This window comes from Gossypium arboreum, chromosome 5 (genome assembly GCF_025698485.1).
Source record: "Gossypium arboreum isolate Shixiya-1 chromosome 5, ASM2569848v2, whole genome shotgun sequence".
Classification (NCBI taxonomy): Eukaryota; Viridiplantae; Streptophyta; class Magnoliopsida; order Malvales; family Malvaceae; genus Gossypium; species Gossypium arboreum.
In genome coordinates, this window is record NC_069074.1 from 15,529,271 (window position 1) to 15,553,825 (window position 24,555).

The window sequence follows — 24,555 nt, forward strand, 5'->3', positions numbered from 1 at the left end:
ATGTTTTCACATTAACTAAAACTTAATATTTTTAAAAATATATAATAAAATTACATTTAAAATGAACTTGAACAAATAGTAATATAGATCATTTGAATCTAAACAATTATTTGTCAAATTCATTCTAGATGAGTACATAGTTATAAAAAATTAAAATTTTAAAAATTTGTAATTATTTAAAAACTTTAAAAATTAAAATTTATTGACATAAAAATTCAAATATGAAAAAATATATTTTTAAATAATGTTGAGATAAAAATATAATTTAAATGTTACTAATGGTGGAATGAATATAATTTCTAAAATTTTTATAATTTTATACTTGAATAACTATTTGTCCAAATCACGTGCATTATTATTAATTTTATAATTTTTATAAATTATTAATGTTTTATATTTCCAATTTTAAATAAATTTTATGATTTTTTGAAGAGTTAGAATATATTTTTACTATGGTTGTTTTTAACGTTTAAACCTAATTTGTTTTTACTTAAAAGACTAGGAATCAATTAATTTTCTCTAGACAATGTATTTATAGTTAACATCTAATGATAATAAATGTAGTTTCCATAATTAAGAAACGAAGATTTAGAAGAAGCCCCGACATAGCAGGAAGTAATCTAGTTCTTGTATATGAAATAGAAGAAGAAGGGCGTTGAACGTCGAAAATCCTGGAGGCAAACTCACAAACCCACACATTTCTCATTCTCATCATCCAACCACCGGAAGTCTTTGATATAATGGAACAATTCTCTTGGCTATTTAGATTATCTTCAGAGCAGCGTTTTTCATCTCATTCTGTGGGACAATGGCTGCTTCATTTCATCTCTTCTTTATTATTTTCCTCTCCGGTTTTGCTGCTTTCCCAATTTTCTCTTTCGTTTACGCTAATGCCAATACCACTCAACATTCTTGGACTCCCATCAACCACCATCTCTATCATTCCGGGTATGTACTTTTTGTTTCTTTGTTTTAATATGAATGCATCGCCAAATTCATGCCTGAAGGCATATTAGGAACCAAAATAAAATTAGAAAAATTGAGTATATTTGCTTAGAAGAATTAGAAAAATATTTTGACCAGTTGAATTAAAGGGGACAAGACCTTCCCCTATGCATAAAGGAACATCCTTTTCCACATTAATATTCTCATGATGAAACCTTGAACTTGCTTTATGTATGCTTTTTTATGTTCTTCGCTTTGCTTAAATTTTCATTAATATCTTAGTAGTTAAATGAAAGTTTTGAACTCAAAATCTAATATGGTAATACAAATTTATGCTACTAAAACGCAAGACATCTTTCAAAAGTGCTGATGATTTACCTCTATGCATATGAGCAACTATTCTATCTCTCATTAGATAAAATAATAATGCCATTATGACTCAGCTGATTTCTTTCTCTAACAAGAAACTTGTATCAAAGTGACCTACTCCAAAGCATATTCGAATGTCAGATTTTGAACTTGCTGCCTAACTAGGATTTTAGATCTTTGGTTCAAAAAGTACCTTGGGACATTGAGGTCTTAAGAGATTTGTTATTTTAATTCGCTCTTACACAATTTTGCAGTGAAGGTTTGATTGAAAAGATTAAGTCTTTGGTCCATCGACACCCTGACAAACTCACTGTAGGTGGAGTAACAATTATACTTGAAAACAATAATCGTGTAGAGGATTTGCTTTAATATTCTCAGTACCATAAACAGGTAGAAACCATTCAAGCTGGGACCAAAGACTACAAGGCAGATATCACAGTTGTTACTTATTCCCAGAATTGGGAACAGAGTGGTGACAAGTCCAAGCTCCGGATCCTTCTTGTAAGTTACTTGCCATAATAATGTTTGGTAAATATTATGGGAAGAACAATTTATTTTTTTTCTCCTTAGGTATTAAAGATTGGAACATATGGGAAGCACAATCACCTTGTTTTGTTAACTTTGTTTCTAGCCTGACTGATTGATGTGTAAGCTAATAGATGATCTCAGGTTAGTCATTTACGGTGTTTTTGATGGATAATTCCTTGTCCTCCAGAGTTTTGGCCAGCACGCACGGGAGCTTATTTCGTCGGAACTTGCTTTACGGATCTTATCGGCCTTAGGCGAAGAACAGTTTCCACCCGAAATGGACCCTGCTTCCTTGCATGATACCCTCGAGAATGTAGTTATAAAGGTATATTTTATATACTTGCAACAACATTCTAGCCTTTTGTGTTTCCACACAACATTAACTAATGTACCATCTGTCATTGGAGGAAGTATGATCAAGATTTTGTTATTTAATATATGTTGTACTAACTTGACTGCTAATGTCCAAATGCTATGTTAGATAGTGCCAATGGAGAATTTGAATGGCCGCAAGATTGTTGATGCAGGAGAACTTTGTGAAAGGAGAAATGGTAATGCAATTTATCACAATAATATAAAGGTTTAATTATGCCCTTAGTCTCTATAATCTTCGGACTTTCGAAATTTAACATCTATATTTTTATTTTCAAGAATTTAATCTATCTGCTCGACTGGTTTGAAAATCAATAGCAAATACTCTAATTTAACAGAAGTCAGTTAACAGTAATATTAACAATACTTTAATTTTTAAATCAGATCCTGATATTAAAAGCAGAGGGGCTAAATTTCAAAAGTCTGAAAAGTAAAGGGACTGGTGGTAGAACTAGATGTGATATAAAAATATCTAGTATCCTTTGGTTAAGAAATTGGTTTTTTTGGCAGGGAGAGGAGTTGATCTCAACCGGAATTGGGCTGTAAATTGGGGAAAGAAGGAAAAGGTTCATTTTGCCTTTGCATTTTCTTCATGCAAACTTTATTTCATATAGTTTAAGTTTTGTATCCATTTACATGGTGAGGCCTTTCTTCATTGAAAAAATTCCTTCAATCATGTAGGACTATGATCCAGCTGAAGAGTATCCTGGAACTGCTCCTTTTAGCGAGCCTGAAACCCAAATCATGCGGGAAATTGCCGTATCCTTTAATCCTCACATATGGGTCAACGTGCACTCTGGGACCAATGTAAGCAATCCTATATGCATCCCCACATGACAAAACTAATTGGAGCAAGACAAAAACTTTGGATGTGGATCTTGGATAATCTTGTTTTATGCTTTTAGTCCTTTTTGCTCTCAGGGGTAGGTCTGATATGCTGCCTGTATGACCTTTTTCTTTTTATAATTCATTTTTGTAGGGACTGTTTATGCCATATGACCACAAAAAAAGCACCCCTGATGGGTTGCCATCACAACGAATGAGAGAGTTGCTTGATGAACTTAATGTTCTTTATTGCAGCAAGCGTTGCTTGGTCGGTTCAGGTGGAACTGCGGTCGGGTTTGTATTCTCATACTTGAAGCAATGATGATTTGTGCTAATTTGTGGTAGCATCATTCTAGTTAAGGCATATAGTATATACTATGGCATATAGTACATACTTATATTACTCCATGAATGGGCATTTAATACCAAGAACTCTTTCTAGTTGGAGCAGGAGCAGTGATATATATGAATGTTACTGATTTCAGGTATCTGGCACATGGGACAGCAACAGATTACATGTATGATGTTGTGAGAGTGCCCATGGCATTCACCTTTGAGGTAATTGAAATGCAAACAGTGTTTTCATTGAATAATTTAAAGCAAAGTTACCTCATTGACATTTAGAAACTTGCATGTTGGGTGGCAGATCTATGGAGATGATAAAGCCTCAGGTGCAGACTGCTTTAAAATGTTCAATCCAATAGACCAGACCACCTTCAAGGTTAAAGCCGATTGCTTGACACTCATTGTCTGTTTCATTTTGTTTCTCATAACATACGAATATTGCATACATATATATATATATACAATTCTGAACTTTGTTCTATTTTTTTGGTTGAAAAATAGTTAGTTTATTTTGAGTAACAACTAACAAAGATTTTGTTTATGTATCCAGAGAGTTATGGACCAGTGGTGTGCTTCTTTTTTCACACTTTTTAAACTGGGACCTGTGTGCTTGATGTAAATTCCACTAATAAGAAGAAATAGGTAGGGGTGAACAGAATTTGAAAATCGATTAAATTTTTTAAAATTAAATATATTGAGTTATTTGAGTTTTTTATTCAACTCGAATAAATGATTAAAATTAAATAGCTCAAGTTATTGGAATAATTAATTATAGTTTAACTTTACATCGTAGGTTTTGATCAACTCAATGATTGGAAGGACATTTGTGGTCTGCTCAAGCTGATTCTTTTGCAATGACTAAAGGACTCATGGATGTTGTGTTTCAACAGTAAGATTTTTTCTTTTGTGAATTTCTTTCATTATTTTTTATGTCAAATCGTTAAGAAAAATGATGTAATTAGGTGAAAATTCTTTAAGCGGAATTTCAAATTCCATGATTTTTAGCTTTTTATTAAATGTTTTCTAATTATGTAAAACTTAATAAGATTTGTTTTATCATGCTCGCATATAATGGAATATTTCTTGTTTGATTCAATTGACTTGTACTAAAACAAATTAAGGCTTAGTTTGGATGGGCGGTGTGTTTACCTCCGGTGAGATTAAAAACAGCGGTGGCGGTGAGATTAGTTACTGTTGCGATGAGATTGGATACTGTAGCGGTGAGATTAGAAACAGCGGTGGAGTGTGTGTTTGGATTCAAACGCAGCTGTAGCGGTGAGGTGAAAATGAAAAATGACTATTAAGGACATCATATTAGAATTGATATATAATAGAAGTTTTTAAATTATTTTACTTATATAAAATTATTAAAATATGTTAATTTATAAATTTATTTAATAAAATATTAAAATGTATCTTTTAATATTTTATTATAAATATTTTAATGAATTATATAATCAATTTAAATTATTTATTAGATAAAATGATAATAATTTTTAATTTTTAATTTTTATTATATAACCAATGTTTAAAACGAATGAAATCATCAGATTTTCTTTCATATGCTCCATTCTTCCTTTGCCTTCTAAAAATTCTAAGTTATGTTCTCCATTCTTGACTGTAGCTAAAAGCTTGAACTTCAAGCATTTTTCCTTCATATTTTACCCGGGTATAATACGTTGTCTTTGGTGCTCTGTTTGAAATTTTACTTTACCCGATTAAAATGTGTTGAAACTCCAACATAGATAGCAGAATTTGGCCGCCAAATCTGAAAAAAAATAACAGATTGATAGAGAAACTTTAAGGATAAAATGGTAAAATAATAAATGGAAGTTCAACCAGTGAGCTTCTCTTCTGAAAGCTCCAGTTGATTTTGGGATAGCGATGCGGTGAGAATTGATTTTGGTTGCACTGAAACACTCAACCAAACAGCTTCCCAGTGAGGTTGGGAGTCCAACTGCACCTCACTGACTTTAAACAGTGAACCAAAGGAAGCCTAAGTTTAATTGACAAAGACTAATACAAAAATTTTCACTTAATTCAACTTAATATTCAGTACTAAAAATGGGTATCAATAGTGATTTTGTATTTGTTAAGATGAATTAGTGGTACCTTTGCATTTTCACTACGTTCTTATTGTAGACTCTTCATTTTCATCTCTTCTTGCCATTTGCGGTTTACTAGAGGTTAAAAGACAAGGTTGTTTTGAATTATACAAGTAGATCATGCATGACACGGTGAGGTAAAAATGTTTTTATTTAAGATACCATCATAAGTTTGGTGGATGTCCAAGAATAGGCGGGACTTAGGTTTTGTAAAAACCAAAAAACAAAAAATAAAAAATTGAAAGATGAAAAATAGATGTGAAAAAAAAATAATTGTTTTCCATCCCTTACTTGGTAAGTTGAAAAATGAAAATATATATATAAAACATTTAAAATATATAATGTTGAACTAGGATACACCTTTCATTCATTTCCCTTGTCTCATTGTTCCAATATAAAATAATTAATTTTTATGCCTTAGGTAAAATTAATCATCTCTCTTATTTTCTTTTTTTCATTTTTCTTTCTAACCAACCATAATCTAAATTATATTTTCTTTTCACTTTTCCACTCCCTCCTTTCATCCTCCACTTTTCTACCCAGCCAAATACACATTTAGTGAAGGGCTTTGATTAACTAACCTAAGAAACCAAATAATTAATTCTTGGACACCTTTCAAATATCCCCTAGGGGCAATTTCTAAATTTACCACAGCAGAAGCACCAATCGAAAAATGAATCAATCACACAGAAATAATCCAAAATGTCTCCTAACACATGTTTGGAGTTCAAACCAATATGATTAAATGATAGGAACCACCTAAAACAAAAATTAATTAATTAATTAAAAAAAAAGTCTCCTCATGATGCTGAAGTGGGAGGTTTGTCTGATTGGTCATCACCTGGACGAGGCGATGACCCAAAATCAAGGGGAGGGTAGACACCTGGCGGCCTCTCCCGAGGTTGTATGGATAGCAACTGGCTTGAGTCGCCCACCACATCTGCCCATCCATAGTGAGGTTCACTCCTTCAACAAAAGCGAACGCTTATCAGATTTCTGTTGCAAACTATCTTCACAGTCATATATTTCATGTACTCTTTCTCATATTAACACAAAAATAAAAGCATTTACAGACTGTTGAACTAAGCCAAAAGCCGCAAGCTCTTACTCATAGTACGTCTCTTCGTCAACAACAATATCCCAGCTTTCACCAGTTGTGCTCTTTCCATATTTGTGAACTTTTCTGTTTATATCAAAAAGCAAATTAGTCTCTCCTGTGGAAAGACATGATCAAATAAACAAAGCCTGGGTCTAATTTTAATCACAATGTAATCTAGCATAAGAAGAAGATGGCGCAGTTAATACATGCAAATTCTAGCTTATTAACATCAAAAAGTTTAAAGGTTTGAAGTCCTGTTCCATACCCGTTTCCAAAATGCTCCTCACCCCATTTTCTTGACCAGCCTAAGAGATCAAGAATATCTTAGCAACAAGAGTCAATATGAGCAACAAACACAAACATGAAATACCACAAATTGCTTGAACTTTATAGAGGAACTTTAGGATAAACATCCCTTAGGTCACTTCTATATACCAAAAAGAAAAAAAAAAATCATACAATATAAATCCATTGTACTGAATGAGATTAGCAACCATTAAAGCCTGCCTTCAGAGTGTTGATGGATTCTACTGATCACTGTTAATTCTATGAAAGGGAACAATATTCAACTACTTAGCCTTTACTTCCAACTAAGACATAAGCTTTCTTGTTATGTACCCATATATAAATTTCATTTCTCATTGGTAGATCAACATAGGCTACGTTGGAAAAAAAAATTGTTCCCAAAAGTTCCTTGTAACACCAATTAGGCAATTCATTTCGGCATAAACTGATTTTTGAGATCTTCTGCAGGTTTTCGCCTACTGATACGGTTGTCATGCTAAATGCAAACTTTTGACAAATATATAGAATAGTTTTTGCTTAAGGATAATCAAATATGGTTTACTTATCCAACCTATGAGATATTATGTACAACCTAAACTAGAAAACAAAAAACTTTGGAAAATTGTAAAAGCGTCACAATTCACACACAGAGAAAATGAAATGACTATACATACGTTCGCCACTCGGAGATACATGCCATGTTTCCCCTTGACGCGAGCCAATACCGGCAAAGAACTTCTCTTCCCACTTATCTCCCCATTTAGTTCCCAATTCAGTCTCAGCCCATTTATCTGTCCTGCATATTATAAAAACAGAAATTTTAATATAACCATAGGAAAGCGCTTGAAGTGGGATGGCGGTGGCCTGACAAATATGAGAATATAAAGGGAAGAATTTTATAATCCAATATCAATTCAAGTATTCTTATGAAGATAATCAGAAAAAACATGGTATGATACGGTTTCAGTCATATTACCATCTTAGGATCGTAAATTCATATAAAGAAGATCACAAGTTAGATCTACTAGTAATAAAAATCTAGTAGTCAACACTAGTACACTGAATGATTCTGCATAAAGGCTAATTGAGAAATTACCATTTGAGAACAGATCCACTTCCATCATAATGCTCTCCCCACTTCTCCCACCATGACTGTTCATTCAGTCTACCATACTTATGTGCCCCTTTTTCTGTCCAGCCTTTAGCATCATACTTCTCCCACCTACCAAATTAGGTTTATCACATGTAGTATTGATAGTAGGAATTCATTATAAGAATGGTATTTAATACCATGGATTTCATACCATTTCTCATGCCAACCAGCATTTTCACTGCCTGATTTAGCTTCCTTCTGAGCACTCCTCTCTATCCTTGCTAAATTACTGCATTTTCAGAAATCCAGTAATGATTGTATTGATGATAAATTGCGGGAATGGTAAACTGGAAAAATCCTTTTTTGTCTCTATATGATAATTTATGGATGTAAAGTTATGTGTTTCCTGATCAGTTAAATAATGTGCAAATAGTGACCTCCATTCATCTTGATGAAGCACCTCTTGCCAAGTTTCCCACCATGAGTCTCCTTCAGCATTTCTTCCTGATTTCTCAACGCCTATGAGATAAAAATAAAAGTTTGGCAAATCCATGCTCAGATTATTTTAAATTTATTTTAGCAAGAACAAACCATGCAATATTTACCACAATTAAGTTCATGAAATTAAGCAGGGAAAACGTAACTAAAAGTACCTAGCTCTTTGTATCCACTCCAGTCACTTTTCTCCCACCACTGTCAAGGAGATCAATAAATCCAATTAACCACCTGGATGATACTTAATATGGTTATAAAAACAATGTTAAGTAACAGGATCAAAAAAATCATTACCGTTAGCTAGTAGATTTAAGATTCCACTCTCAAAGTCTTTAAAGTTCATATTTTCTTCCTTAATTAACTAACATTAACTGTGAATAACCCCATTTGAGCGCCTAGATCTCTAATGATACAGACCCTTGAAAATTTCATGAGTTAACATGGCCTCACGTCCTAAATAAACAAAAGTCAGCTGATTAATCTATCCTTGTTGCAAAGCACAAAAGAATATTCTAACTGAATTAGAGTTATTTCTTTTAAATTCTAATAATAAATATATGCTTCAAAATAATGCCACTTAATATATTGATCATTTTGAATACAGAAAGAGATGCTAGGCATGATAACAATCACCAAAAGCTGGCCAATTAGCAAATTGCATTCAACATGCAGAAGTTTGAGTACTTTAGAAATCATAGTAAATGATGGCCTCTTAGAAATCTTTTCCATGTTTCAGCGAAACAGAAAGAAATTTCCCCCAAGAATGAATTCACTTAAAACGATTGATTTGAAGGTTGTTTTTCTCGACAAGATTTGAATGTTCAAAACATACACCTCTCGTAATATTGCCATATTTTCTCAGCAACTACGGTGGCAAACACAACACCTAATTGCTTGAATCTACAGTCATAGGCCCATGTTAATCCATATATGAAAGATCATAGGAATTGCTTCTCCATTGCCACTTTAAGATCAACAAAACTCGTAAATAAAAATGTCATATTAAAAGAATGATTTTATACCGTTTCCTTCCATTCAGAGGAACCATCGTGGGATTTACCACCCATCCTAGTCCATCTACATCGGTGTCCATTTTCACCAAGGTCTTCCCCACTTTCTTGATACCAGGTACTGCCATCTTCATTTGTGCCAGACTCATTAACACTCTCATTTAACAAACTAATGCCCCAATCTTTCTCATTTGCAATACCAGTGTCTACAATGAAGAAACAAAGGAACAACCACCTTGTCCTTGTTAGGCATGGTTAATTAAATGCCATTAGAAATTCCAAATATATAAACAATCACAGAGAATTTCATAATAAAAGCTCTCCACAGTTTAAAGAGCATCGTTTGTTACCTCTTTTTGGTGGAGTATCACGAGACTGAGGACCAGAATTCCGTGGGGTACACCGAGAGTAGAACTTCTCCTGTTTGGAAGTAAATCGAGATCTGTAGCGATCATAACGTAAAAACAATGGTAAATTGGCAGTGATCACAACATTTTAATTTTCTTCATTCAACAAAAAAGAGATCCTACAAGCAACAAGCTTTTGAGGATGTCGAGATTAACAACAAAGAGATTAACTTCAGAGCCTGAAAAGAAAATATTCAAAATCCTATTCTCAAAGAACACCTAAAACAGCAAGTCACTCATCCTGTTGTTTCGATAAAAAAAAGTACACATAAAAAAGAAATTCAGAATACCATTATGCACTTCAACAAGCAATATGAGTATAAATATACGCGAATTGGAAGAATATACCATACGCAAAACACATTCCAAGATAGATGTGATACAAAATAGTGTTAGAAGAGCGCGACATACTGAGCTGAAGCGAACGGCATTGCGGAGGAGGCCTGGACTCGAACCCTGTGAGGGCTTTTCTTGGAGTCGAATCGCCAATCCTCCACCTTCTCATTGCTCTTGCCTGAACCACTGCCTCTCCGAACCGGAACCACGGGTTCGGAGCAGCAGCAACTGATTCGACTCAATATAGTGAGCGGATCACAAGGAAAGCACATTCTCTTCTTTTTACTCGGCGCCAATCCATAGGAGATGAAGAGCGTGGAGAGCTTCAACTCAAGCTGAGTCGTGAATCCTCTGGAACTCGCCACCATAATTAAGAAAATGCCATGGATTTGCAAAAAGAAACCCTTGAAGCTATACGAACAAAGAAGAAGAAGAAGAAGAAGAAGAAGAAGAAGAAGCAGAAGAAGAAGAAGAAACGAGGCGTTAGTAGACAGAGAGAGATGAAGATAAGAGGTTAGGTAGAAGTTAGAAAGGGGGAATCGGAAAATTAGAGGGAGGGTCGGGCAATGCAAACGGAGGAGAGAATTTGGGGAGAATCTTTGGGATGAAGAGGGAATACAAACATTTGACGGAGAGATGACCTTCTTTAACTAACACTGAAAGGAGGTAAGATTGTTTGGTAAGTGCGACTCGCTAGCCCAGCGAGTGGGGTGGGTCGAGAGAAATAAATCAGATCGGTGGCTCAGCTCTTCAGCACTGAAACTGATCCTCTGAGCTTGGTTGGTTGTTGGCCTTGGCAATGCAATGCGAATCCCGGGATTTAATCATACAATCGGGTCCCGCTTTGCGGGTTTTTGTATCCTTTATGCCTCTCTAGATCTGCCACATGTTCTCCACATCTGTCGTCACTATCTTTCATTCTTATGATTTCTTTTTCTTTTTCTTTTTCTTTTTTTTTTAATTTTTGGACATTTTTTTAAGGCTAATAATCATAGTTTTATGTTCTCACTGTCAAAACTAGTTTTGCTTATACCCATTGCAAAGCCGAAACGAGAGGGCACAGATTTGAAAAGGACTCATTGATTGAAATTTATTTTTAAAAGATGCAAAACGCTAGGTCTCAAGTCTAAACTTCAATCTCCCCACCTTATCCAAGCAAAAGGAGAGAGAAATTGAAAGTTGAAACGGCTGCCGAGTGTGGCGCGTACCTTTTTTCCTTCCACTTGCGTGTCAGCACGTCACCCTTTAATGACATGGCAAGCCACCTGTTTACCATGAGATTTAATTGCGGATAAGCTGAAAAGGAGGGAGCTTGCGTGTCATGTAAAACGTGGCAAGACATTTGTGGTGACCAGAACTGCCACGTGTAAGAAAAAGAAAAAAAAGCACCCTGCCACTGCTCAGGCCTCTGCCTCTGGACGAGGAAACCAAATCGAAGAAAAATCAAATTACCTTTTCATTTGTTTGGATAAGCTTCGTGTCTCATCAAGAATATTACTTGCTTTGTGTTTGTGTGTTGTGTATAATTATAGACCAAATCTAATTTTGTGGATTGTTGGTACTTTTCACCATCCTTTGCTTTCACTTCAATAGTGACCCGCCGCGCAACACAAAAGTCCCTGCATTTTACTAGTGGCCATGTTGTCGATGTTATCCCTACGAGACTTTGCTTGCCTGCATCAGCTTCTGCTTCACAATTCAATAAATCAGAACCACTAGTATATCACTCAAAAAAGTGGGTTCCCACGTAGACTTTCCTCCAAAACGTAAAGAAAATTATCCAATCTTTTGTCCACATACAATATTTTACCATGCCTTGCTTATGGTTATGTGTTTCTTCTTTCTAAATCGCCACCTGATAAAACAATTAGATATCATGCTAGTCCATTCTCCAGCGGAATCTTTGATTAGTTTTCCAAATGGGAAAAGAACATTTGGTGGTGTCGTGGTGCTGATTCATGGTTTGATCTTGAATGACCATTTTTTAGAACCTTTTCAATTAAATAAATTCCTGTAAGTCGCACAAGTGAAGTGTAGAGAGCGAAAGCACAGTTCTATTTTCGTCTCATGATATTTTGTATTTTTAGTGTGAACATTAATCAAGAAGAGAGTGGCTGCAAATGTCACCAGCCCTTAAAGCACTCCATTTACTTGCTACCCGTCACCGTGTCAAACTGCCTGTATCATTGTATTAAAAAGACTGTAAGTTACCTAAATATTTTGGACATCCTCACAATGACGCTGTTAATGATCCGGTACTTTCAAGACAATAAATAACCTTTGTTTTCTTGAAAGGAGAGCCTTAATTGATTCAACGACCAGCTGAATTAAATGAAAAGTATCAATCAAACTGATCTTACAACCATCTGTAAGCCTAATTACTTTTCTAGTTCTCAGACTTGTATGGTCAAGAGTTCTTACCTTGCCATCATAGTACAATGAAGCAAATTTGCAAATCCCAACAGAACTCCAAGCAAGGCCCGGGAAAGGGGGAAGCCAAAAATTTATTTAATGTAGCCCGAAATTAAATTGTAAATTTTTATGATAGCTAAAATATAATTTCACAATTTTAATAGCTTATATCTTTACAATGTTTAAAAGATGAAATCAAAATTTTATCATTTTGAAGGGGCTAAAGTATAATTTTGCCTATTACTGAATTAAAATCTTGTAAAAATTAAAGAGCCAAAGTGAAATTTTCCATTTTCAGAGGGAGTTGGGCCCCTGCCAGCCCCTGACTTCCCCCTACCTGGGTATAGGGTTAAAACATTGTTAGATTAATTTTAACAGCATATTAGAAAACAGAGTTAGCAACAAATACCATATACACAGTCTTCATAATCACTGTAGGGTGAATTAGGTAATGGGTCTGCCCACTTAAGTTGTAAGTGGAGGATTTTACATGTAGGATATAAAACCACCTTCCAGAGGTTGATTCATCACCAGCATATGTAGGAGCCTGTCACAAGTTAATAGATGAGTTTGTGTCGGCACCCTGTAGAAGGAAAACTCTTGTTGATGGAACTCCAGAATACAAATGAAAGAAGAATTTGTAGTTTCTTTTATGGTGACCATCGTGCAGAGAGATGATGGCATTTACATGAGCAAGACATTGTTAGGCATAGTTCAGACGAATATTTGTAACCAGATTAGACAGCATTGTCAAGGGCAAGCGCTAGCATGAGTGAAGTGCAATATGTATATGTGTGAGGTTTTATATGCATGTGTCAGTGTGTGTATAAAGCTTAAGACATAATAAACTCTTAAAGTGTTGTCTAGTTTATCCGGAAAACATGCATTTTTTTATTAGTTAATGTGCACGATTTCCTTATGGTCAATGTCTAGAGTTGAATACTCAAATATTTAGAAGTATAGAGTTCTTTCTTACAAGTAAAGGTATATGTAATGAAAAAGTGAAAATAAAAGAAATTAAAAGAACTTTAATCAAGCAGCCTTTTATACCTATTGCTTTACAAAAAACTGTGCCTAGGTGCACCAAGAGTGCGCCTGATCAAATGAGTTTGAAGCACTTTTGTTGTCTAGTGCTAAGGAAAACTAAAAAGAACTTTAATCAAGCAGCCTTATACCTATTGCTTTACAAAAATGTGTGTCTAGGTGCACCAAGAGTGCGCCTGATCAAATGAGTTTGAAGCACTTTTGTTGCCTAGTGCTAAGGGACAAGCACATCTAGGCACACGCCTTGACAACACTAGACAAGCCAAGACCCTCATAGTTGTACCAAAAAAAGAAACTATTGAAGATAAAGGCTAGGGTCCAAATAGTTTCAAAGAAAAAGAGAAAGTACAAGATAGCAAATCATACTCGGGATTAAACGTAACAGCCCATGTCCTGCCCACATTATTAAACAAGTACCAATCATTAAATTAAAAGCACCTGAATACAAAATAGTCCCATTTCCTTTTAAGACAAATAGATCAAGGCATAAACTCAAATTTGGGAATTAAATATAAAACAATTAAGTGGGAAAGTGTAAAGTTTATAAACATAAAATGACTTCAAGCAAAAAGAACTACAAGATGGAGAATTCAATTACCAATGCATATGCCCAGGATGCTCTTTGACAGGAATTCTGGCCTTCTGTGATTCCATATGTGTATCACAGATCGCCCTCTGCAGTGACATGTGACAGAAGTGACAATAATAACCCAGAGTTAATAACAAGCAAAAATTCCATCTCATTTAAATTGGTTCATTCACTAACTGCTATCACCATTTGATAATTGATATATATTGCTTTCACTGATTTCAGAAACTACTAGTCATAAGTGATGGCTCTTATGATTGAGAAAATACGAAGGATTGACTTCATTCTTTGAAATTCCCAAACACCCATGAAAATTGATAAATTTTTGTTTTAGAAAATGAGATGAACACCTGAATACTCAGTAACCTTATTAATATTGGGAAATAATAGGGATAGTGATTCAAAGTCCTTTATGTGCAAATAATTAAGCTAGAGGTTTGCAAGTGTACATGTGCGCATGGAAGATTTTCGACAGGGAGTTTCCTACTTCGCCGCCGCTTTTTACCATATAGAACAATAAGTACATTTTAAATAAGTCAGTATAAATATACTGCCAATTTCTCATCCTTACCATGTCAGTGATACAGTTGTAACTTATATAACCATTGGATGCGTAAAATATCTAGCATAAAAGATGAAAGATCTTAGGTTCACATAGTTATAGAAATAAAACAGGAAAAAAGTAACATGACATTTCATCCATACATAAAAATTCAATCACAACAATTCAAGTAGAAAAGCAAATATGGCAATGGCCACTAGAGAATTTTAAGGTGATGTTAAAGTAGAATAATATGCAACCTATATACTTACAAGTATATGTTTTATCACATCATAGTTAGCATTGCGTATAATGGCACACTCATATGCATTTGCCTTCCTGAGATTACACATAACTGTTGTCACCCACAGCAAAACAACAAGCGAAATTGAAAAACTCTATCAAGGTTGAAAATTTTAAGAATAACAATCTGCATAAAAAACTCAAGGAATGGAGGTAGAAGTTACAAGATCCTTCTCCCTTGCCCTCCTTTTTCCAGTGAGGGAAGACAGGTGAGGAAATAGAAACCCCTTGAACCAGATAAGGAGTACAAATCAGGAGGGAAACGGAATACTAAATTACATGACCACCAGCCATAAGATCAGACAGTTATTAACTAATAGAAAAAACTAAGATATGCTAAGACAACATACATCATTATACGTAGATCCCAAAACTTGACTGAAGATTCACAAGTTGCCACAACAGCGTTTATGTAATGTGGATCCGGTGTAATACCAAATAAGTAATGAAGCATACCAGCTGACTAGATTGCACCCAGATTTCCGCAATAAGATCTAAATAAGCATCAGAAAGGGAATTAAAATTTATACCCCGTTGAGTATAAAGAAACTTTTGGTTTATAGTAATTGCCACTGAGATGTAGTGAATGTTCCACTGCTGTACCATGGAAAAATGGAGTCTAAACTAAATGCAAAGTTACCAATTTCCAAAAAAAGACATGGTGAAGCTATATTGAATATATCGACAGTGAATAAAAAGGACAAAATGAGTAACTAATGGTACCCATTTCAAATTTCTCTTTTGCGCCTTTGAGGAAGGTATTTTAGTGATGATGCATAGCCTCCGTCAATGTAAAACCTAGAAGTTGGCCACATACTACTAAACAGACCACTAATGGAAAGACAAAGATAATGCATTCAGATAGTAACATGGGCAGCTTTTTTTTTGAACAATCTAAACTCTATCAGAAAATATTTTCATCATCAATGCTAATCAATTTATCATGGCTTCCAGATGGCCACCGGAGAACACTGTTTTTATAGAAATATACACAGTAAGCCCAAGTAGATTTTACGAAAAAAGCCCTATACTATATGCCAAGAACAAGCTTTTTGGCTTAACGCAGAAACTCGCCAATTAATCTTACCAACATGAGCATCAAGGGAAGTTCAATCTGGGACGAATTTAACTGCCCATGTAGCTCAGGGATGTGCAATATTGCAGACTCACCTTCAAAACAACAAAGAAAAGTATTAAACAGCCACCGATCATCTTTTAGCCACCAGACTTCATATAGGTCAATGTCATTGCTAAAGACCATTAGAGAAACAACTAATGCAAACTGATACAGGCATAAAAACACTTGAACTTCGTTGCACTTGCACCGCCAAGGAAGCAGGAGATTCAATTGAGCTAGCGCTTCTTAGCTAACACAGTACAACGTTCAACACCCGCGATTTTTCAGGATGCTGTTGCTAAAACGTCTTGAATTTATATTTGGATTTGGATAGGCTACGCCGCCAATGATATGCTATATTTATTTGACAGTCCAATGTGAGCCGAATAGACTTTGGAAAAGCCCCCAACTTAATCAAACACTTAGGCCCATAAAGGCCTAGAAGGTTGTCTGATGTCTATTCTAGTCAGTCTCTCACCACATTACTATTTTACCATATAAATGGTTTGTAAGATATTTCTAAAATTGGATCATTATTTGGTATCTCTTATTTGACACCTGTGAAGTCAGAATTATCTTTGGGGCTCAATTTTTATTTATATTTTATAACTTTTAAATAATTAAATTAAAATTTTGGATTAAAATACTATTTTACTATTTATTAATATATAATTTTATAAAATTTAAAAATCAAAGTGATATTTTTCTATTTCAGAGGCAGTGTTCGTCGTCTCTGTCTGTAAAGTTTTCTTTAAAATATTAATTAAAGATGCATGATAAACTTCATTACTATTCTTTGCATACATTTAACATTTTATGAATGAATTTTGTGATTGTTGTTTTTAAAATATTACTTCTAAAATTGAACTTATATTTGCTTTTAAGAATGCAATATATCTTACCACTACACTTAATACTTATTGGTATCAAATAATTATATTTTTAAAAACATATGAATTTCTTTCTATTTTCAATTTTTTGAAGGAATGATGCTGAAACAATGTATGATATATTTTATTATCTTACAAGTTAAAATATGTTATATGTCTATGTATTTTTTTAGATTCAAAATTTAGTTGTTATAGTTTTATTTTCAAGAATTTAGTCTTTATAGTTTTATGTTTAATGATTTAGTCCTTTAATTTTTAAATTTTAAAATTTAAGTTCAATTATTAACATTGTTTCTTTTTGTTAAATTTGTTAGTGAAATATTTTAAAATAAAAATACTCACTTGATAGCAATATAACTAAAAATGATGTTGCAATGAACTTGAATTTAACAAAATAATCTTAACAGTTGGACCTGAATTTTAAAATTTTAAAAAAATAGAGAAATTAAATTCCTAAAAATAAAATTATAGGGACTAAATTCCTAATTTATGAAAAGGATAGGGACTTATATCAGATTTTAACCTATATTATTTTTACTGTACTCTGACTACTGACCACCATTATGATTGCACGACGCTCACTAGGTTTTATTTAAGAGTAAATTGCACCAAAAGTCACCTAACTATTGTTCATTTTCTTTTCTGGCTACTCAACTATCAATTTTTAGTTTTTGGTCACCTAACTTTCGATTTTTTTTTTTTGTACTTTTTCGTTATCTGTATAACGGAAAATGACGTGGCTGTTAAGTAAAAAAACAAAAACAAAAAAAATATGAAGAAATAGGGTTTTGGGGGAGGGGGGGAGTTTTGTCTAAACTTGGATGTTTTGTATTTTCATAATTTTTTTTAAATTATTGGGGTTTCTTTGGGGGGCTGGAACTTCTTCCAGTTCTTTTACTTACAACGAATAATAAATCAAAACCTAGCCAACCTCTGCGCAGCTCGCTTTACTGTTTATAGTTACATATCGTTACATATCATTTCTCTCCTTTTGGGTAAACTGTTAAAGTAGTCACTTTTATTTAACTTATGTTATATTTTAGTCACTTACGTTATCACACTATAACATTTTAGTCACTAAGCTATTAATTGTCGTCAACAGTATAACAGTAAATTGATGTGACACGTTAAATAATTATTTTAAATAAAAAATTTAGGTTAATTTATACAATCGGTTCTCATATTTTTTCGTTTTAAGTAAATTAATTTTTTTCTTTTTTCTTTTTATTCTCTTGTGCTTCTCCTTGTATTTTTCTCCTTTTAATTTCTTTTAACATAAATTCTTTTATATTTTCATTTATTAGAAGTCTCTATATTTTAATTTTTTTGAACAATTTAATGATGTTTGTCCATTTGATTTTTTTTGTTTAAAATAACTTCTGAATCTGAATTCCTTTAAATAATTAATCATCGATGCTGTACAGCCCATGGATGAGGTTGTTGGTGTTGTACTTGTTAACTTAATAAAAGTCCATTTAATGTTAAAAAAAGATTTCAACAGCTATGCCAGTGTGCATAATTGGAGGGCAATTATATTCATAGCCTTTAAAACTATTCTAAACCCAAATGGATTGGGTGTCTGCAATTCTTTTAAGACCTTTGGGCAGTTGAATTGTCTCTATATGCATACAATATTTTCAAACTAAGGGAACTGCAATTTTGTTTATTTCAAAAAACCTCATTCAAAGGATAAACAGTAGGCTGAATTTTAAAATATTCATGGTTGGTGTTTAATACAGGTTAAATTCTACTATCAGTTTATGTATTTTTTTAAAAGTTACGGATTTAGTTTCTATATTTTAATTTTAGAATTCAATCCTCAGTATCCTCACCAAATAATAATTGTTAATTTTATTAAGTTTTACTATTTTTAAAATTTGATGGGGCAGATATAATATCATATGTATAATGTCATGTCAAAACTGAATTAATGAAAATTTAAGATTCAAAAAGTATTGGGAATTAAAATGATTCAATTGGAGAATACGAATTAAATCTACACCTGTACTTATAGTACAAAATCAACAATTGAATTTAACCTAACAGAATTAAGTATTTTCATTTGGGTTAGGACTATAATTTTAAAATTTGAAAAGTACAGAGATTAAAATTAATTAAATTAAAATATAAGGACTATATCAACAACTTTCGTAAATTAAGGTGACTAATAGCAGAATTTAACCTTCTTTTAAGCTAAAAGAAAAAAAAAAACAAAAATGGGCATCGCAGCACGTGGAGATTGGAGAGAGTGAGAGCGAGAGAAATGCAATTTGCACATGAATTCCAGGAATTTACTTTGTTGTCTTTGTATATATAAAAATCAATTTAATATAAGTATGGTGGGAAATATAGTATATGCTATGCATGGTACAACATTTGTATCATGATTCGTTGAGTGAATTGCGTGAAATAGTGGAAATTTGAAAATCACGTTCTCTTTCAATGATGGAAAGTTGGAAGTAATGTACACTTTGGATCTTAAATTTTGAAAATAATATTATTAAGAAAAATAATTATAAAATTTAAATATAAATTTTAAAATAAATATAAAAATATAATTAAAATAATTATAAATTTTAAATATAAATTTTAAAATAAATATAAAAATATAATTATAATTAATGATAAATAAATAAAATTTGAATTAGAATAAATTTTTTAATTTTACATTTGAAATTAATACTTGTTCCAGATAAAATATAATTACGATAAACATAGACTCTTTTTACAATTTTCTAATTAAATTTCGAACTTTTAGATTTTTATATAAATATATTATATCTTTCTATTTCTTAAAATTATTAATAAAAAGTTTATATGATAAGTGACACAATTTGAAAATGTTATGACATCCTCTCTTAACAACATTATATTAAAAAGAAACTCGAAATTTAAATTCAAAATCAAATTCAACTTAAAGTAAAGTTGAAAAGTTAAGAAATTGAGAAACTATAAATATTATTTTATTCTTAATAAAAGATGAATTATTTAAAATTTTGTTGAGGCTAAATTGTGATTTTAAACTTGGACAAAGCACGTATCGTGCGGAGAATGGGGCGGGATTTATACACCAAAGGATTTATTTTTATTATTATTTTTGTTCAATGATAATTTTAACTACTAGTGCTTGTAATTTTTTGCTAAATTGGTTCTAATTATATTTTTAGTCTTTTTAGTCATTAACTTTTAATTTTTTTAAACTGTATTTTTAACAGATTTAACGAATAAACTCAATGTTTCATTCTTTCTTTTCTTTCAAAAGTTTCAATCTTTCGTATATTTATTTATTGGAAAGTTTTTCTCTGAGTCGATTTTTTAGATAATTATTTTTATTTTATTTAGATTAAGAGTTATTTTTTAATTTAATATATTATTTATTTTATTATTTTCTACATATAATTATCTTATTGGGTTATTTAAATAATAGATTACATTTCATTAAAAATATTCTACATCATCTCCATTAATTTATTTAACGGTACTTTTATTAAATCTATTAGAAAAATAGATTGAAAAAATAACAAAAGTTAATGATAAAAAGGACTTAAAAATATAATTAAGATTATTTTGATAAAACAGATAAATGTTAATGACAAAATTTGTCTTTAAACCATTTTTAAAACGCATTATTAATGGGGTGATCACATGCACCTCTTAAAGTCAAGTAAAAATTGAATATAAAAAGTGAATTATCGGTAAGGTGACGTGTATATGTATTGAATAAAAACTACTAAAAGAAAATAAAATAAGACATATATTTATATATTTTGAAGTCAACTTAAAAGAAAAGAAGAAATATTTTCCGAGATTTGATAAAGATTCATGTTATCATGTACCCTTGTATAGTTTAAAAAAGATGCTATCACTTTCTTAAGGAAAAAAATCTATCTTAAAAAATGCAATAATTTCTTTAAGGTTTTTCTTATTTATATTTAGGTTTAATATATCATTTAATACTCAAATTTGATACTTTTTAATTTGGTATATGTATTCGAAAAGAGTTATATATTTTAGTATTTAAATGTATTAATGTTGATTTTTTAGTGTTTAATTTGAATTTTAAAATTGATTTGATGAAAGTTAATTTATAATAATATCAAGTTCGATTTTTTATTTTATTAATAGAATAAATTTAGTATTATTTGTAAATTTGTTAGTTTTGTATTTAATTTGTCAAATACTGACCCGATGATGCAGTTTAACTCTCATTAACCCTAAAACATAAATTAAACACTAAAAATCAACATCGTTACTTTCAAGTACTAAAATGTATAACTTTTATCAAATACAGATACCACATTAGAAAAAAAATGTGAAACTATTATATACCAAATTATGTATTAATCCTTATATTAAATAGCTTTCGATTAAAATATTGAAATATATAATTAATTTAAAATATTTTAATTATTATTAAATCAAATTATAAATATAAATTTAATGAATTCATCTGAATGTTAATATATATCTAAATTAAATATAAAATTAAAACTATTAGTGATATATAATAAGAAATTTGAGAAAAAATCATAATTCTTTATTTTTTCCTTGTTTTCGTCAACCATTAATTGCTTTGAGTAGAAAGAAAAAAATTGCTTTAAGCTGAAATTGGGCAAAGCTAACAGCGAAAAGTGGGACGTTAAGTATGTAACAATTTATGAGTAAAGGAACGAAAGCCTCGGCCACAGTATCTACGAAACGACGGATCTTCCAAACGACATTCTCTCGTGCCTTTTGCCTTCACGTTTAAGCATGCAGTGAATTGAAATTCTGAAATTACCCTTCAACTTTGTATAACTGCCGCCAACTAACCATCATCAACTCTCGCCAAACAAGTTTTGTCTATCATCTTCCTAATCCTAATCTGTACCCGTCATACCTCTTAAACCTTTCATTTCATCACCATCTTTTTGCAGTTTCTCTTTATGGGTGAAAGTGAAACTCTTAAAAGCTGCTAAGAGGGAAGTGAATTAAAGGAGAGATGATAAAGAAGCCACAAAAGGTCAACATGTTTATTAAAAAATGGTCTGAGCTTGATTGGCGTCTTCTCTTCTTAGTCGTCGTTCCCCTTTCGTTTCTGTTTTTTGTTTCTTCCTTAACTTCTACGCATCTCAATTCTGTCGTCTCGCTCCGCTCCTTTATCTTCAGCAACTTGTCGGATTTTATAAGTTTACATCCCCACTCGGCCAACGCTGTTCGGTCGTTGGACAGGTCGAGGATTGCGGTCTGCTTGGTTGGTGGAGCCAGGAGGTTCGAGCTGACGGGACCTTCCATCGTGGAGAAGGTTCTTAACCGGTACCCCAATGCAGACCTTTTTTTGCATTGTCCCATGGACAAAGATGCCTTCAAACTATCGCTTCTAAGGACTGCCCCGAGGCTCGCCTCTGTTCGAATTTTCGAGCAGAAACTAGTGCCGGAGACGGGGGAGCAAGTCCGTGTCCTTACGGCGGCCAACTCCCCTAATGGCATCCAGGTAGAAACTGTTCACTTTTTTAACATGCTTGGTTAAGCTTAATTTGTATTTTTTTTAATTATTGAGTTGGTAGGTATTTTGGAGCTAGAGTTGGTAGCCCACTCCTTTGGGAGGTGTTTACTTGTTCTCCAATTTTCTTCAAATTTACACATTTTGCGTTGTTTGATACATCCACCCGTTCCTTAGCATCTGACCAAACCTTATTGGCAAAGTCATAACAAATTCATGTTTGGTATCCATATGTTATTGTTGAAGGAAACTGCTAGTGCCAGTAAATTAGTATTGAATGATCCTGCTGACAGACTCTTTTCAACTCCCGAAAGCAAAAAGAAGGGGGGAAAAGCAGTTTTTGTAGATCCATTTTTTACGTTTATGGTTCCAAGAATATATTGTAATCTTAAAATTCACGTTTCTGGTATATAGGGTCTTCTGCAGTATTTCAATTTGGTGGAGGGATGCATCACGATGATCGAGTCACACCAAAAGCAACGCGGCTTCACCTATGACTGGATCGTTCGGACCAGAGTAGACGGTTACTGGAGTGCGCCATTACATCCCCGAAATTTTGTGGCTGGCCGATATACCGTCCCATCTGGGTCAGTTTACGGTGGCCTTAATGACCGCCTCGGCATCGGCGATTTCTTCACTTCCAAGATTGCTCTCTCCCGCCTTGCTCTCATCCCCGAAATCGACAAGGCAGGGTACAGGCAACTCAACTCGGAATCTGCGTTCAAAGCCCAACTCACCACCCTAAACATATCCTATGCGGAGAATAGATTACCGTTCTGCGTGGTGACGGATCGGACGTACGAGTTCCCGCCTGCCCGTTTGGGTGTGCCAGTGGCGGCGATGTCGAGCCTGGATCCACTGAGTGGGGCCAAATGCAGGCCGTGCAGCCCTGTATGTAAAGACGGTTGTGTGGCGGACGTGATGTCGTCGCTTGACAAGGGATGGAGCTGGACCGACTGGGGTAACGGGACTCTTGAGCTATGCAACGCTCAAGGCGAGTGGGAGAAGGGATGGGAGAAGATTTTCGATAGGGTTGCGGGTCAAAAACTCGCTCAAGAGAGGAAGCGAGTTAAAAGTTTGAAGCTGGAGGAATGTATTGGTGATTTTAGAGAAATGAAGAAAAAGGCCTTCAAGTGGGAGGCACCTACGCCGGAGGAAATCTGTCGACTGGGGTTGGGCGTCTCACAAAATTGATTCTTATTCTTTAGAATCAAAGCTTATTTAGTGTAGCCAGCAAGTACGTTCTTTCGGAATTGTAAATTTTTCTTTAATTAATTTTCCAATTTAGAAATTTCATTAATATGAAAACAATATAAAGATAAGAAAATAAGTCAGATCATATCCAAAATGGTTAAGGTTTTTATTGACGGTTTAACCATGTAAAACAAAATAATAAGATTAAATTGTAGTTTTCATATTTTTAATTTAATTTTGTTGAGTTTTTTTGTTTATTTATATAATACGGTTAATTTAATTTAATTTAATTTAATTTAAATAGTCATAGTAACTATGATATATATATATGTCATCATGCATGGTTAATTTTGTGTAATTATATGATACGATTACTATTTATAAATGTGACATGCTAAATAAATTTTCATGCATAATGACACGTACCTTACTTAAGATTAACACGCATATACTCAAAGTGAGTTTGCATACATAAAGATCGCATCATATGTAGGCAAACACATATTACACATTATGTTTATTCATATTGGGCTCACCCATACTACAAATGTGCGAGTACTACACATGTACAAATTTATACAAAATATAGATTAAAACCCGACAGACAAACAGGTCAGTGAGTTGATAATAGTTAGTAGCATAACAAATATTATTTCAAGGCACAGAATTATATTTTGTAATGTAATATTCTCGACATTGTCTTAAATTTTCAGGGATTGGCATTGCGAGGCTGCAGATACTTCAGCTAACCTCTATCCCCTGTACTAGA

The 24,555-nt window shown here is 33.0% G+C and overlaps 4 protein-coding genes across 4 annotated transcripts; 2 read left to right on the plus strand and 2 right to left on the minus strand.

The window, feature by feature from the left end:
* The first annotated feature begins 541 nt into the window (after positions 1-541).
* LOC108452605 (uncharacterized) lies at positions 542-4,480 on the plus strand. The gene is made up of 12 exons (XM_017750404.2): positions 542-948; positions 1,569-1,626; positions 1,705-1,815; positions 2,030-2,167; positions 2,324-2,393; positions 2,725-2,780; positions 2,896-3,021; positions 3,194-3,333; positions 3,525-3,597; positions 3,686-3,760; positions 3,935-4,026; positions 4,178-4,480. Exons 1-11 carry the CDS (start codon positions 809-811, stop codon positions 4,001-4,003), a joined length of 1,056 nt encoding a protein of 351 aa, XP_017605893.1. The 5' UTR covers positions 542-808; the 3' UTR covers positions 4,004-4,026; positions 4,178-4,480.
* Positions 4,481-6,102: 1,622 nt separating this feature from the next.
* Positions 6,103-11,368, minus strand: LOC108449959 (uncharacterized). Its single transcript, XM_017747358.2, has 11 exons — positions 10,290-11,368; positions 9,822-9,913; positions 9,484-9,677; positions 8,620-8,659; positions 8,404-8,485; positions 8,178-8,255; positions 7,970-8,095; positions 7,548-7,669; positions 6,854-6,893; positions 6,598-6,672; positions 6,103-6,455 (listed from the first exon to the last, which is right to left on the minus strand). Exons 1-11 carry the CDS (start codon positions 10,580-10,582, stop codon positions 6,290-6,292), a joined length of 1,308 nt encoding a protein of 435 aa, XP_017602847.1. The 5' UTR covers positions 10,583-11,368; the 3' UTR covers positions 6,103-6,289.
* Positions 11,369-12,970: 1,602 nt separating this feature from the next.
* On the minus strand, positions 12,971-16,556 carry LOC108451934 (WD repeat-containing protein DWA2). The gene is made up of 6 exons (XM_053028978.1): positions 16,191-16,556; positions 15,454-15,597; positions 15,073-15,139; positions 14,269-14,345; positions 14,037-14,063; positions 12,971-13,209 (listed from the first exon to the last, which is right to left on the minus strand). The coding sequence occupies exons 2-6, from the start codon at positions 15,555-15,557 to the stop codon at positions 13,113-13,115; spliced, it is 372 nt and encodes a 123-aa protein (XP_052884938.1). The 5' UTR covers positions 15,558-15,597; positions 16,191-16,556; the 3' UTR covers positions 12,971-13,112.
* A 5,163-nt stretch (positions 16,557-21,719) lies between these two features.
* On the plus strand, positions 21,720-24,021 carry LOC108450521 (uncharacterized). Its single transcript, XM_017748185.2, has 2 exons — positions 21,720-22,583; positions 23,007-24,021. The coding sequence occupies exons 1-2, from the start codon at positions 22,092-22,094 to the stop codon at positions 23,784-23,786; spliced, it is 1,272 nt and encodes a 423-aa protein (XP_017603674.1). The 5' UTR covers positions 21,720-22,091; the 3' UTR covers positions 23,787-24,021.
* The last annotated feature ends 534 nt before the right edge of the window (positions 24,022-24,555 follow it).

What these genes read in the sequence shown, in the direction of transcription:
- LOC108452605 (XM_017750404.2), top strand. Translation starts at nt 809, where the DNA reads ATGGCTGCTTCATTTCATCTCTTCTTTATTATTTTCCTCTCCGGTTTT. An exon ending in ACGTGCACTCTGGGACCAAT is followed by an intron (nt 3,022 to 3,193) that starts GTAAGCAATCCT and finishes TCATTTTTGTAG; the next exon opens with GGACTGTTTATGCCATATGA. An exon ending in CCATGGCATTCACCTTTGAG is followed by an intron (nt 3,598 to 3,685) that starts GTAATTGAAATG and finishes GTTGGGTGGCAG; the next exon opens with ATCTATGGAGATGATAAAGC.
- LOC108450521 (XM_017748185.2), top strand. Translation starts at nt 22,092, where the DNA reads ATGATAAAGAAGCCACAAAAGGTCAACATGTTTATTAAAAAATGGTCT. An exon ending in ACTCCCCTAATGGCATCCAG is followed by an intron (nt 22,584 to 23,006) that starts GTAGAAACTGTT and finishes TCTGGTATATAG; the next exon opens with GGTCTTCTGCAGTATTTCAA.
- LOC108449959 (XM_017747358.2), bottom strand. Translation starts at nt 10,582, where the DNA reads ATGGTGGCGAGTTCCAGAGGATTCACGACTCAGCTTGAGTTGAAGCTC. An exon ending in ATGCCGTTCGCTTCAGCTCA is followed by an intron (nt 9,914 to 10,289) that starts GTATGTCGCGCT and finishes TGATCGCTACAG; the next exon opens with ATCTCGATTTACTTCCAAAC. An exon ending in GAGGAGCATTTTGGAAACGG is followed by an intron (nt 6,673 to 6,853) that starts GTATGGAACAGG and finishes TGATATAAACAG; the next exon opens with AAAAGTTCACAAATATGGAA.
- LOC108451934 (XM_053028978.1), bottom strand. Translation starts at nt 15,557, where the DNA reads ATGCTTCATTACTTATTTGGTATTACACCGGATCCACATTACATAAAC. An exon ending in ATGTGATAAAACATATACTT is followed by an intron (nt 14,346 to 15,072) that starts GTAAGTATATAG and finishes ATGTCACTGCAG; the next exon opens with AGGGCGATCTGTGATACACA. An exon ending in GCTGTTACGTTTAATCCCGA is followed by an intron (nt 13,210 to 14,036) that starts GTATGATTTGCT and finishes TTCCTTCTACAG; the next exon opens with GGTGCCGACACAAACTCATC.